The sequence below is a fragment of the Amblyomma maculatum genome, chromosome 9 (genome assembly GCF_055883805.1).
Source record: "Amblyomma maculatum isolate TAMU_Amacu chromosome 9, ASM5588380v1, whole genome shotgun sequence".
Classification (NCBI taxonomy): Eukaryota; Metazoa; Arthropoda; class Arachnida; order Ixodida; family Ixodidae; genus Amblyomma; species Amblyomma maculatum.
Genome location: NC_139352.1, coordinates 100,382,422 through 100,397,716, shown reverse-complemented (window position 1 = coordinate 100,397,716; position 15,295 = coordinate 100,382,422). Strand labels below are relative to the sequence as shown.

The window sequence follows — 15,295 nt, the reverse complement described above, 5'->3', positions numbered from 1 at the left end:
CAGCACAGCCGCACATGAATGGCAGGTGTTGTTTGGTTACTAAATCAGTCACCGTCATTGTGACCATTTTCATAACGCTTATCTCCATTAGACAACATCTCATCCAGTTATAAAAAAGAAAATGCATCGTTTCACAAAGTCTGGCCATTAACACTATGAGCATCAGAATACAGAAAACAATCATCCACATACAAATGAAGCTCAAGTGAAATGTAAGCAACCTGGATGACGTCATCAATAAAAATGACAAATACATTAGGTCCCAAATGGAACTCTGCAAATTCCCGAGGTAATGCTGACTGAAGACAACCGTTTCCGAGTCTAGCTAACAAACGGTCACTGAGTGTCAAGGTAGAAATGCTCCATGATCCACCCAAGAAATTTACAGTCTAACTCAAAAGGGATTTCCAATCAGTTCAATACGTATCCATACTCCAATGTGTTGTCCACTGGTGCCCTCGCAACCCAATTAATTACTTGACCATGTGCTTCCAAGTGTAGACTAATTGGCATTCAAGCCACGGCTGATGAGGCCTGGGGACTAGCAACTGCTCATCATAACATTTTAATCTTGTTACCAATTCCCTGTAAATAAACAAGGTTGAAGGTTAAACGAGAGCAAATGTGACAGATACTACATCTGTGCTTTCCTATAAATGAACCAATCAATTAAAGGGCAACTGCGTAGGTTTTTCGACATTCACATATTCTGATGAAAATTTTACTGTAGATTTTCCTCTCCACCCTGACACATTCTACCGAATTTAGGCATTGCATGGCAATTCATTCACACGCAACTCGATTTTAAAATCTGCTGTTTTTTTAGCCTCAGTTCAGATGATTTCTGCGGGCAACACTGCGTTTGCGACGTCAAAAACATTATATACTCGTATTACTGCCCACTTCCCAAGTGATCATGAAATTCCGAGGCCTGCATTAGGCGATCTCAGGCATCGTATGCACGGCATAATGATTTACAAACTTTATTTTCATTATCCAAAGAGTGTGCGAGTGTTTTCAAATACTGTAATGCAGCGTCACCATTCCGTCACGCGGAACTTCGTTTCTAGCCAGAAACCAGCTTCGGTTTTGATTTGCTGACCCTTCCTTTAAAAAATATTTCCTCTTGGAATTTCGAAAACCTATTTCTTGTGTCGGAATTGGGACACACCGACGAATGTAATGCAACTGATAACTCAAAATAATGAAAAGCCAACATAGTTGCCCTTCAATGGCACCAGCAGACTTACGACAAGTGACATGGAAACCCCGCCAGCATCTGGACGCATCGCCCAAGTACCAATGGAATCCCTTGAAGGGCATCAGGGACACAAAAACTATGTCAGCATGTGGATGCATCGCTCAGGTGCCTTCGGATGTGCACAAGGAGGTTGTCCTTGCGTGAAAATGTGCTCTTGCAATAGTAGCAGCTGAAGGACTCGACACTACCGTGCGTCGTCTTAACGTGCCGCACCAAGTTTTGCTCACTCGCGAACGTCCCGGGGCAGAGGTAGCAGTCGAAGGTGGTGCCGTCGCCCGTGTGCTTCTGCAGGTGGCACAGCAACCTGTCATGCCGAGTGAAGGTGGCATGGCACTCCTGGCACTCGAACCGCACTGGCGGAGGACCGGACGTCCGGTGGAGCAGCTTCTTGTGCTCGGTGAGTACGATCAGGCTCCGGCTGCAAAAGTTGCACTGGTCGCACTGGAAGGAGTTACCGTCCACCCTCGCTCTGAATGCACCCAACCGGGATTTGGGCACTGCTTGCCTCACCACGGGAGTGACTTCTTCCTCACTGTCGACGTAGCAGTGATCTTTTGTCCAGGCGTGAAGAGAAAGACGAAGAGAGGGTACCATATGAGCAAGTGGCACTGGGGAAATGTCAGAGGAAGATATGCTTGCAAAGTACGATAATTCTGGGAACACATGGCATTTCTTTTAAAAGACATTTGTAGAACATCAGGTGACCAAACAAATCTGCGCTGCTATTATCACTACTAGTACTAAAATGACTACTACATTTAAAAACGTGGAAATACCCTCTTCAGTTACAAATTACAACTTGTGCAAGAATGTTGTCAACAAATTTCTGAACTTTTTCTGAATGCGACACCCTAATCATGAGCTATAAAGGAATGCACAATTTTCGAAACTTCCATTTGTCACAACTGGATCCTTGTTTGAAGAAACTGAATTCAAAGTCAGTGCTGGAAAGTTTCAAGGTTTAAGAAAAGCAAACTAAAATATTGTAAGCTAACTAATTTGATTCATATCGTCTTATACACATTGGTGCATCTTAAAGTAAACTGAACAATTTACGTTGTTTTCTTTGTGCAGGATTTAAAAACGGTCTTGCGCTTACAGCTTGTGTCCACTGCACCAACCATTGGTCATTTTCACTCATTACCGATTCATGACAAATTAACTTTTACATAGTCACTTCACATCTGCAGCTGCATTTGCAATAAATGAAGTTACCATCTATGATAATGCCCGCTTAATTTAATCTTGCATGGCAAACATGAAGGGAGATGAGTGATGTTCTACGATTACTGGCAGTCAAACTTGACACATATATTTGTGAACTTTCTTTTTTGCAGCTTAAAACAGCTCTCGTTTACAGCCCTAATGAGTCATACAAAATGCCCTATAGCTTATTAATAAAGACCACTCAGACATTTGAAATTCAGTTTAAAGTCCCAAAGCAATTCAGGTGATGAGGGATCCAGAAATTTCGATCACCCACGGTTCTTTAATGTGCACTGACATTGTACAGTGCAGGTAATGTCAAGAGTAAATGAAAAGTGCCTCTGTAGAAAAAATTTGATTCCTTTGAATTCAAAACGTAACAATGGGGATGGATTGGTGCACTATATATTCAGGCCATATATATCTTTTTTAAGGATCTACGACATAAGGGATATGAAATTTAACTTTTTCGCTAATACAGCCTTCGATTTACATTTGACAGCATCTGTATATGTGCACCCTGCTTTTCGCTTCTGTCAAAATGCGGCTACCACAAGTGCGATCGAACTCTGGCTCCTCGGCTCAATACTCGCGCCACCAAGTCACGTGACCAGATGAGTCAGAACTGAAAGACACGTGAGGTTAACAAATACACAAATGTATGATGCCGCCGAGTTCGGTACAGGCATGGATGAAATGCGCAGCTTTAGAGGCACATGTGAATATCACCAGTCAAATATGTGAAACAAACAAACAAGAAAAAGTAAAAGACTGATGCAACATTTTTCATCTTCAACATGCAGACGTCAATCAAGGAATAAGCTTCGTACTTTCTAGCACGAGATACAACTGTCTCCATAAACACTTTAGTACTTATGTTGGCCATAACTAGATAAATCCAAAACGGGCTTCAATCTGTGTGATGCTCAAGGAAGGAACCATTTCAAGACAATACAAAACCCTCACATTCGTTGTAATGCACTATAATACACAATGTAGCAGAAAGCTGAGCATTAACACTAACAAACTCTTTTAGAGTAGCCTAAGCTAGCAGCATGGAATACTCAACATTGTGCTTGCTCCTAGGAACAAAGCATAACAAGTAGGAGTTTGCGAATATCCTAAATTTCGAACACGAATGAAATATGCTTGTTATTAGATTTGGATTCTGAAAGATACTATTCAAAATTTTCGAATATTAAAAAAATTACTAAATACACTAAAAATTTTCGACTTCCCCTTACTGCGCGCTCAATTACAGAGCTTGACTGCGTGGGCTGTGCACTGAAGCTGAAGGCCGAATTAGGGAGTTTACTGTATTCAGGAGCATCAGGTTTCACGCAGCTCCATCATATACAAAAAATGTGTACACAAAATCCTGTACAAAATTTATACTGAATTTTTCAATGCAAATGTACTTAAATTTTATTTGCAAGTACCATCTGAATTCTGAAATAACTGAGACAAGAAATGTTTGCTATTGTTTAATTTTGAACTTTATTCTTCACCGGTTAGATATTCAACATTCGAAGGCATTTTTTTCCTATATTCGCATTTGAAAATTTCAAAATTTGCACACTCCTAATATTAAGCAGAAAACAAGAAGCGTAATTTTCTACAAAGACTGGCTGTTACACCTAAGCATATTGCACAACTATGCTAGTGTAAAACCAATGCTAAACGTAGCTATCACAAAGCATAAAAATTGCCTAGAGCAAAATATATTCCTAATATGGGGGTCTCATTCAAAAATGCTGCCCAGATGCATACACTGAGAACATTTCTAGCTCTCCTTCTTTTCTTGTAATGACAGCAACAAGCATCACAGTAGTACATGCCTGGAAAAAGGCAACCAAATGCACTGCTCATTCAAAACTGTGGTCTGTAAACACCATCAAAGCAAAAAGTACACAGACTACAAGAAGCACAGTCATTTAAATCTTCCTTACTGTGGAATCCCTACTACTCTTATCTAGCCTCCTAAATTGATGTCAGCTTTTTGAAGTTGCAAGTAAAGCTGTATTTTTGAAGGTTGCAATACTGCTTATGGATAATGAGAATGGCAATTTTTACACACCTCAAGGTATAGTCAAATTATAGTTAGACCTGTTTTTCGGTTTTATACATTTGCTGTGATTGACCAATGCTCTACAACGTGTTCAGACAGATCAGTGCAGCGATATCTAGAGCAAATAAAACTGGACTGATGGCTCTCATCAGCACAAACCGTGCTGCTCGCAGAGAAAGACACATCTATGTTAAAGAAACAAAAAACAAATACTTAGCTAATTAGACAAATTCATCAGACAGACAGCAAACACCCCTGAAGCAATAAAAGACACACCTATGTTAAAAAACAAAAAACAAATGCTGAGCTAATTAGACACAAATTCATCGGACAGACCGCAAGCATCCCTGAAGCAATATCAGCTAACACAACCAAACTCTGTTCAAAGGTAACCAGGTGTCAGTAAATGCTCAGTGAGAGGCACAAACTAGAACGGTATGAACAGGAGCTTTTTGGGAAACAGGAATGTATGATCTTCCAAATCAGGCTGCTGACAACTTGGGAAACTGGTTCTGCAAAAAGGAAAAGGCACGTTTAAGGCACACTGAGCGAATCAAGCAAACAAGCTTTTACAGCTTCATTATGGTGGATTAACAGCACAAAATAATTTGCACTGTTAATACACCATAATGAACCAACACCAACTAGCCCAGTCTGCAGTTATTCTACAGCTTTTACAGCCATGGACCACCATGGACATCTGCCCAGTGTATTGTCTAGTGGCAGCAATTACTTCAGGATGTGAGAAATAGCTTTTTAATATTCAATCCAAAGAAATGAAAAAAAAAAAAAAATATGAGCAGTATTAAAAGATAAATAGATGATACTGGCAATATTTTAGAAAATCACAAAAGCTATCTTGGGACAAGATAAAGAAATGAAAAATGAAGTTTCTCTGCCTGTGCCGAAAAATGTCGCATTCGTAAGGTCGGGCAGTTGAAAGAAAAATAAAAAATAAGAAAAATTGCCCCACAGAGCCGGATTGTCATTATAGAGGAATAGCTACAACAGCCCTTCAATAGTACTCAAAGCATGCAAGGGAAAGATGAAACTCACTAAAAGGATGAACTAACTAGTCCCTACTAGTAAATGAGTAGCCTTCTATACTGACTAAGAAGTAGATGCATGTGAAAGCAGCAGCCCTTGAAACCAAACTTGATGGCAGCAAATAAAACAAATGCACCCAGTATTCCTAACAGCGCTCACCAAGCACCAAGACAACGACCATGTCAGTACATATGTTGCCAAACTTTAGCAGTGCCATCTAAAATACTGTACAACCCCATTTTTCATTGTGTTCATTTCAGCAACAATACTGAGGCTACAAATTCTGCTTGACTGAATTGATCTTGCTAATGGGCAGGCCTAGAAATCTGGTTTTTCCACTAATTATTCATGCATCATGGTCACAGGTAGGCAAATTTAGCTGCTAGAATTTTAAACCCAAAGCCAATAGCTAGTCGGACCAATGCTAACTGGTACAGATTAACTAAACAATGCCGAATGAGTCGCTACTTTTCGTGGCATTAAAACAACCCAAAACCAATTAGACAAGGCAGCACATTTACAACTGCTGCATTTGTGCATGTCTTGGTATGTCTTTTTGTTTTGTACTGTTTTGCATTTCATAAAATGCACAGGTTTTCTAATGACGAAGCAGAAAAACAGGTCGAAAGATGATGGCTGACAATGAGAGAAAACTAGTACTGAGATATAAGCCTGAACTTCATGTAGTCCACAGTGAAATGCTTCGACATTCGTTAGTCTCTTACACTCTTCCATTCTGTGCCTAGACCACTACATTCAGAGCTGTTCCTTCATTAACTACTATGATGCACCGGTTCACTCATTTTATTAGGTTACCTTAAAGGCTCATGCTATTCAGAAATGCAGTTCATATGGACTTATAATGCAGTATTCTATACAACATATACACTCAATAATTGCAAAATACTCCTGCAAAAGCCTTAGTAATTTGCTACTATCACTGTGATGATGGTGATCATAAGTGCGCGGTGACCAGTGAAATGATGGCATGGTTTGGTTTCAGGGGTTTAACGCCCTAACGCCCTAAAGCGACTCAGGCTATGAGAGTCGGCATAGTAGAGGGCTCCGGAAATTTCGACCACCCTACACCCACCGACACCTAGTTTGGGGTGCGCTGACACACAGTGCTCTGCCACACTATCTGCTCCCATCAAGGGTCAGCCGACTCGATGGCGGAAACTAACACACCACCAGTAGGACAGTTCTGGACATGTACGGCTAGGCCACACAGGTTAAGTGTTAGTGTCATAGCGTGTAGTGTCATCTGTGTCATAAAAATGAAACTACGCTGCGCGTTTCAGCCAGTTATATGAAGAGCAGCAGAATGACCTAACATTCAAATGACTCTTCCCAAAGGTTAATCAGGAATTTTGATAAGGCAAAAATCACTCATGCTAATTCAGTGAAGAAGAAAGTTTTTTATTGGCATTGGGGCAGTACTTTTCATGAGGTTGTCTCCCAAACTTTGCGGCAGCCAATCCTACAGATCGCACAGAGCCGAGTTTTATTTTCGTGACGCAGATGTCACCATATGCCAAGGGAATCCCCCAAGGCGGAGTAGATTTGTAATAAGCGAGTAATTACTCATTACTCTTTAACTACGATGTTTCTGAGAAAGCTGTACAGCTTTGCTTTGTAGCCGTGTGGCTATGCTTGGGTGGATGTCAATGAGTAATTACCCCCCCTATTACAACACGTAACCTGTGTGGCCTAATAGTACAGAGATGTCTTAATGGTGTTGGGGAGTGTTTCCATGTCTGGTCGGCACATGTGAGACAAGCCTGACTGTGCCCTCGGCAGTCTGGTAGGGACAATCTGGCAGGCCCAAGGAGGTCGAGGATTGCCCAGTGACACACTGCAATGTCTGTCCTTCAGCCCAGCATAATATCAATCACACACACTGGCTTTCCCTGCGTGCGGCTGCACTTCATTTCTTAAAAGCAGTAGCGTTTACTACACCCCTCTACAGCTTCTTCGCGATGTGCACATTTGTCCTTGAACCAAGGAGGAACTACGTGGCAACTACGTCACTCGGCCGCCGCCGAAACAGAGGTAATTGCGCTCGCATCTGCCTAGTCACGTGACAACCATCATCATCATCATCATCCTGACTATACCCACTGCAGGACGAAGGCCTCTCCCATATTTCTCCACTTAACCTGGTTCTGTGCTAGCTGCTAGATGACAACCATGACGCCACACAACTGCAACTATGCTGGAGCCGTGGCGTTCGCTCTGTCTAGATAGCCTCCGCTGCTTCTAAGCCAGTGCCAACGGATTGCAACAGCTCTCGACAATTTAACGGGAGCAGTCGTCACGGATAATCCAGCCAAAACGCCTCATGAACTGCCTGCGTCTCAGAGGTTGTGAAGACGACAGGTTGAATCTGATCATCGAGTGGACGTAGCACGCAGGGAGGCTGCTGCGCATAAATGGAGAGAGGCGTATCGAGCAAAACATGACGCCACTTTTGCTTCGGTTACTTAAGTTTAGCAGGGTTAATCCTGCGCCTAACTTTTTCCGTTGGTCACCACACACACCCAGTCGTTATCGCCATCATCACAGTCAGTCACACAGTTGTGATAACAGCCTGCTAGCCAGGAAGTGAGCGAAAAGTTTCAGACAAAACTTTCATGGGGCTGATTTTCAACCACAAGGACCTAAACAATTTTATCATTGGGGGGGGGGAACAAACATGCTTGGCGGTCGGCGAAGAATTGAACGCCTGCTGTTTTTGGCACCATGCAACAGAAAGCTAACAGAAACTTTCAACATAACGCACCAAAATGACTATGTCAATCTCGAATAATACAGAAGCGGCAGTTCGATGGCGCTGAGATTATTTGAGATTAAACGAAATGATTAAGCAAAATGACTAAATGACGATTTGAAAATAAGTAAAGAATACAAAGCTCCGTGGTATTATGCACAAATGTGACCTGATCTCTTATTAACGGTTTAGAGCTAGGAAGTAAATGAAAACGTCACACATTCATAGAGTGCCAGAACTCAAATATGGCACTTTCTCATGTATGCAGCAAGGCAAGCATTTACTCATATGCACTTATCAGCCCCTGAAAAAATGTGCACATGCTCTCACAACCATGCACACAATATATTTGTTCTGCTTTTGCAATGAGCATCAGATAAACTAAGATGTGAGACAAGTGGCATGGTCCAAATCTACTTGTGCACCCAAAAATGAGGCATGAGATTGAAGCACAACAAAAGCAACAAAGTGGTCAAGTACCCAGGATATACTTTTCATTGCAAAGGAACAGCATGTTTGAAAAAAAAAATAAAAAAAAAAATAATAAGGGGGGGGGGGGGGGGAGAAAACCATTCAATCATGCATATGTGTTGCTAAATTCAAGCACTTACATGACCTTAAAGTTGATGTAAGTGCTTGACCTTAAAGTTGAGCCCCACCGGGGTGGTGCAGTGGTCACGGCGCTCGACTACTGTTCCCAAGGACACGGGACCGTATCCCGGCCTCGGCGGCCGCTTTTCGATGGAGGCGAAAAGCAAGGCGCCCATGTGCTGTGTGATGTCAGTGCACATTAAAGAACCCCAGGTGGTCAAAATTTCCAGAGTCCTCCCACTACGGCGTCTCTCATAGCGTGAGTCGCTTCGGGACGTTAAACCCCACAAAGCAATCAACCGACCTTAAAGTTGAAAATGCACTCAGAGAAAAAGTATCATTTATGCAGAAAAAAAAAAAAGCATTTTCTATAGCCAAAGCATCAAAACAAATTGATACGCACAAATACGTGGGTCTGGGACCTCAAATCTTCATGCATCACTTTTTACATTATGACCACAAGTTGGTGAATGCATAACTAACAATTTCGAACCATACAGATGCATGGTTCGGACCATAAGACCACTTGTCTCTCTCTATATCTCACTAACATCCCCTTATGCTCAAGCATGTATCCTAGGGGCAGTGTCCAACTCCATATCTAGCCTGTTTGCAAGACCTGCAGTGGCTTTGTCTCCAGTAGACACTGGAAAATAAATGTTAGGTCTATGGTCACCTGCTCATTCGCAATGCTTCCCTTGGTGACCTCTCCTTCTCGGTGCAGTGGGTATTAGCGTAGAATGACTAAGTGAACTCCAGCAGTGCAGCCAAGTCAAGTGGCCACAGACACCAAGTTTAACAGTTCAGCCAAGGACATAAGCCCGCTGCTCTGCTCAGAATTCTATGGACCCAGAATTAAAAAAACATTGAAATATCTAGACACCAGATGTCTCCTAACTGTCTAAAATGCTGTTTCCATTTTCCTCTCATTTCCTTTGCAATGACCTACTCTCAGGCTAAACAAACAAGCAACGAAACAAGAGCATGAACAACAGTCTTGGAATTGCCCCACCGCTTATGCCACACAGCAAATCAGCACAGTCCATTTTATGGACACTAGAGAGAAAAAATATTCCACTGGTGATGCATTCTGCCATTACATATTTGCAGATATTTTAGGCATATTATGAATTCACAAACAAGAAAAGCAGACAAAAGGCCATGTTTGGGCACCACAGACAATGAGTGAACATCACATGCACACACTGGCATCACACTTATGCACCACCGCAAGGACACAGGTGAAATAGACGGTCAAGTGTGACGGCACCTGGCAACACTCGCTCTTCAGAAGGGCTCCGTCCCCTGCAAAATACTAAAGGCACACACTGTCATGCTTCTGCTCCCTTTGCAAAAAGAATGAGGTGTGAAGGAATGTCTGTCAACCCCACGATGAGATTGACACAGTTTGTTTTACAATATTTGATAAGGCAGTAGCCAGTCTTCCCCTTTAAATATGCCCCACAGTGGAAACCATTTGGGCGAGTTCTACAAGGCTAATTACAAGCAGGCTCGTGCTTCAGGGAAGTGCCAAAAATAACCATGCAAGACATTAATTTTCTTACACATTACAATATGTAGAGGCCATACAGTGCTAATTCGGGAATACCAACATACTTTCGATATTGAACTCTTTTTCAAGGTCAGCAAGGAGCAGCCACCTACAAGATTATCAGGGAAGACATGACATAATGTTGCGACCACAAACACATAAAATAGAACAAAACTTGCTTATCTCACTTTAGACCCCCGCAACACACACACACACACGCACACAGACGGAACACAGCCCAGAAGTTAAGTTGTGACAAGCAACACTCACAAAAGCATGGAAAGCCAAGACATGGATTGGGCATCACAACAACAATAGGGCTAGAAAATGCATAAAAAGGCGTGAAATTCAGAGGTTTAAAGCTCTGTGAAATCGAGGGGTTTAAAGCTCTGTACTCTAGCATGTTTGATGGTTTTCGCGGCACACTTTTCCTCCAGTCCCAGCAGCATTACGTGTCAACTTAGGAGCTCGATGTCTTCGCTCGAGCTACTCAAACTATTCGTTGAAAGCTCGACACAGTGTCAACGGCACCACCTAAAATATGCGTCACCGCTCGTAGGCACTTGACGACTTGACTGCGACGACTGAACAGTTCGCAAGTCTCTTTCGCTATGGCTTCTATGCGAAGCATTAACTTACCGAAAGCCTTTGATAATGTTCATCGACGGTTGGTTTGAGCGAACGGCGGAGTAGCCGTACCCGACAGTTAACTCACACAAGACACAGTGCAACGGACAAAAGACAGGCGAGTAGACAGGGAAAGCGCCGACTATCAACTTATGCGCACTTGGTTGACAGAACGTTTTTGTACATATGTGTTACTTCAATAAAACCCTGTCTACTCACCTGCTTTTTTTTTACCGTTGCGCTGAGTCTTGTTTAGAACGTCGCACCAACTAGCTCGACTCTCCATTACGTCCTTGCATACCGTCATGAAGCTGTCTTTGCTTCGCAGGCGGGTGCTGTGGTCGTCAGTGTACGTGACGACGGAATAATTGTGCAGCATAAGTATTCAAATCGCATATAAACACAATCGGTGTAAACACAAGTCCCCACTACACACCACAGAACACCACAACAATCAAACCGCGGTTTCCGCGAGCGGACGAGTGTGTTCACAAGTCACAGCAGGTTAGCAGCATATTTAGTATCTAGCCGATCGTTCTCCTGAGATTTAGCACCACAAAACAAATGTCACTGCACAAAATCGTAACTTTGTGCCTTGAAGCGATTAATATGAATTTAACCACATTGAAAACGAGAGGAAGAGGACGTTTCCGCACGCGCCAATGGGAGCATTCTGCTGGTTCGCGCGCAATTCAAATCCTGCCCGCGGACGATCCGAACGCGTATCGCACTGGAGCAGACGACGCTCTCAGCGAACTAAACGGTGATTGTTGCTGAAAGGTCTCGCTGAACGCAATCTAAAGGTAACATACACTCACTGTAAACGGCGATTGTAGCTGAAAGATGTCTCTGAACGAAACCTAAAGATAATATGCACTCACTGAAGGCAGGAAATAATTACGGTGAAGGTAACTGTTTAGTGTAAGCGTTCTCATACCGACTGTTACTGAAATATGTCAATGAACGCAACCTAAAGGTAACATACACTCACCGAAGGCAGGAAATAATTGCAGTAAGAGAAATAAAACAAAAATTCAAAAAAAAAATCATAACACATAAGTCGAACAGATGCTTGTGGCATCAGAGCAGAGGTGGGTGGTGTCAATCCAGCGCGACACAAAACCGACAGGATGAGCGGCCTTTAAATGCGTTATTATTCGTTCAGACAATATATTCACAATTTGTCACCAGGTGGCGTTGCTCAGAGGAATATGGCAGTTGACAGTTGACAGCCGTGTGGTGCGGACGCGTGTTCCATCGCTCCTCCGATTGCACGTGGCTACCGGAAACGGACGGACTGGCGACAGCGGGAGCTTCCGAAGCGTCAAATAGATGAGTTCATTCTTTTATTAACTTTATTTCGTTTTCAGCTAGTTAGGTTAGGTGCAGCCAAAAGAATAGATTTTAGCTCTTGGTCCTAGCGGCCTCGTTTTTCGTGCCGGCAGCTAGGTTTTCTTGGCGTTCATTATTTAGCTATCTTGTTTAGATAAATATTTTTTTTTCAAGGCTATTGGCATTCGCAGAATTGGTTTTTAACGCGTGTTTGCTAGTCGTTTCTTGTGTCTTCATTTGGCAATCTGTATATTCTGAGAATTCGTAATAGATATAGTTCAGTCGATGAGCGCTTCAGATGTGCAATCAAAAGAAGGTAAAGCGTACTATAAGTGTGAGGCGCAGGTTAATCTCAAGGAAACGCGTTTTGACTCTGTAGGTGAAGCAGAAGGCAGCGACTTTTTGTATCGGTGTTGCATACTGAGTGCGCGCCTAGATAGATTTGATCAAGAAAGGGGAAGTTTAGTGTATCGTGTGGATGATTTAGAAAATGAAGTAAGTTTGTTAAGAGCGGAAAATCAGAAACTGCTTGGACAGCTTACTCAAATTAAAAAAAAAGGGGGCCGACTTTATCCTTGAAACCAACGAGGATGAACATTCCAATGCGGGCAACGTGGCTGGGGCCAGCACTGGCATGGAAGGCATAAGCAAAGTAGGTCAGGCGGATCCGAACCGTCAGAGTTATTTAGAAGCAGCTACTAAGAAGCCGGAAAAAAAGGAAGAAGTAAGGAAGAATGGAAATCCCAGATATAAGGACACAGATAACCGAAAGCAGGAGCCAACAGTTGGGAGAGGAAGAGAGAAGGCCCAGGTGCTTATCGCCGGAGATTCTAACATGAACAGGTGCAAGCGAGATATCTTGGAACGTGTAAGGGGTGATAAGAGAGTGTTGGTTGGAGCCTTCCCAGGGAGAACAATGAGGGCAGTGCTAAAAGAGAGTAAAAATAGGCTGTTGAAGAATTCCGCAGAGCGCAGTATGGTAATAGTAGACGCGGGGCTAAACGATGTCCTAAATGGTGACACTGTAGGAGTGGTGAAAAGTTTATCTAAGGGAGTTGATGAGATCAGGGAGATAGCACAGCAAACGCAGATATAGTTGTATGCACAGTACCAGAGGTGCTAGAATAGAACGGAAAGCTGGAAAAGGACGTGGTGGCAATTAATCAGGACATAAGAAAGTTAAGCCTGGAGAAGCGTTTCGAAGTGGTTGAGGTAAACAGGGAGGTACATAAAGCAGGTTTTGGTAGGGCTTTTCAGCGAGATGGCATTCATTTTAACAGAAGGGTGGGAGCAGAGATCGGCTGGCGCCTGGCAAGCAGGGCTGTAGCTTTTTTAGGGGGTCCTCGAGGACTTCGTGCACAGAGGTAGTTAGAAGTGAAGCAGAAGAAAATGTAAGAATGGAGGCTAAGCCCCCAAAAATGGCAAAGAGTAGGTCGAGAAAGAAAATTACAAAAAAGAAATTTAACACTAGGATCGGCTACATAAACATGCAAGGAGGCAGAAAAAAGCGAAATGGCTAAAGATAGAACAGCAGTTGAAGGATGACAAAATAGATGTGTACGCTCTTTGCGAGACTCATCTAAGGGACTAGAAGATCCGTCGTTTATAGAAGGCTACGTCTGGGAAGGGTGCAACAGAACGAGAATGGAAAAAAAGGGTGGAGGGGTAGGTATGTTGATACACAGGGGAACAAATTGGCAAATAATTAAATCATCTTGTAAAGAACATATCTGGGTTTCAGGAACAATGGCCGGCATAAGGACATGGCTAGGGGTAGTTTATTTAGGAACAGGACATCAATGCAGGCAAGAAAACAGGGATCTTGTTGAATGTCTCAGTGACGATATAAGCCAGTTTGGAAACGGGGCCAATATTATTCTACTGGGGGACAGGAACGGCCACATCGACGATCTAGATGGATACACGGATTGTAACGGCAAGCTATGCTAGATTTCTGTGAGCGGCACGATCTAGTTATAGTAAATAGAGAAACAAAATGTGAAGGCCAAATCACGTGGGAATTCCGCAACAGGCAAACGGCCATTGACTATTGTCTAATGTCAAAGGAAAATTATAGCAAGGTCACAAAAATGGAAATAGACGAAGAAGGGGAGTGTAGTCTGGGAAGTGATCATAAACGTATTAGTCTGCAGATGGGGCCCTTGATTAAAATAGAAATGGAACTTATACAAAACGTAAACGCAAAATTAAACGACGATCAAATAGCAGCAGACATAGAGGAAGCAATAGAGAAAAGCCCCATGGAAGACTCGGATTATGAACAGGTAGAACTACTCATAAGAAGGAAAATTAAGGAGGTTAAAGTAGCAAACCGCTGGAATGGAAAGAGGAAGCCATGGAGCTGGTGGAATAAGGAAATCAGGGAAGCTATTGAACAACGACGGGCTGCTTCAAGGGAACACCGAATGGCAAAGAAAGCAGAGGTATCTCAGGAGGAAATCGACCAAAAATGGGAATCAGATCGACAAAAGAAACTTCAGGTGCAGGCCCTCGTCCAAAGTAAAATAAGACAGTGCACCGATCGCTGGATGGCTGATATACACGATGCCCCTAGAGGCGGAGCAAGAAAATTCTGGAACCATATAAGCGGCTAGGGAAGAAGAATCAAAGAAAGCAGGATCGGATTCAAGGTAACGAGGGAAATTGTTTAAAGGGAGATAACGCAGTGAACTACATTACATCAGTTATAGCCGAGTCATTTAAGAGCGACGATAGGGTAATCTCCGCAAATCAGGAAGCAACACAAGGTAGCAGAATACAAAGCAGCTTAGAACTGACCAATCTAAACTGGAAAAAGCAGAAAAAAAATATTCCTAAAAA

General features: G+C 42.8%; 1 protein-coding gene across 4 annotated transcripts; it reads right to left on the bottom strand.

The window, feature by feature from the left end:
* Nucleotides 1-794: 794 nt before the first annotated feature.
* On the bottom strand, nucleotides 795-11,654 carry LOC146180037 (uncharacterized). 4 transcript variants are annotated; one of them, XM_084579398.1, is made up of 3 exons: nucleotides 11,135-11,637; nucleotides 10,214-10,258; nucleotides 795-5,047 (listed from the first exon to the last, which is right to left on the bottom strand). In XM_084579398.1, exon 3 carries the CDS (start codon nucleotides 1,853-1,855, stop codon nucleotides 1,343-1,345), a length of 513 nt encoding a protein of 170 aa, XP_084435524.1. In that variant the 5' UTR covers nucleotides 1,856-5,047; nucleotides 10,214-10,258; nucleotides 11,135-11,637; the 3' UTR covers nucleotides 795-1,342. The 4 variants fall into 4 exon arrangements, 3 of the variants coding, with proteins under 3 accessions (XP_084435524.1, XP_084435523.1, XP_084435525.1); XM_084579397.1 differs by lacking the exon at nucleotides 10,214-10,258 and having other exon boundaries at nucleotides 795-1,812; nucleotides 11,342-11,638; XM_084579399.1 differs by lacking the exon at nucleotides 10,214-10,258.
* Nucleotides 11,655-15,295: the final 3,641 nt, after the last annotated feature.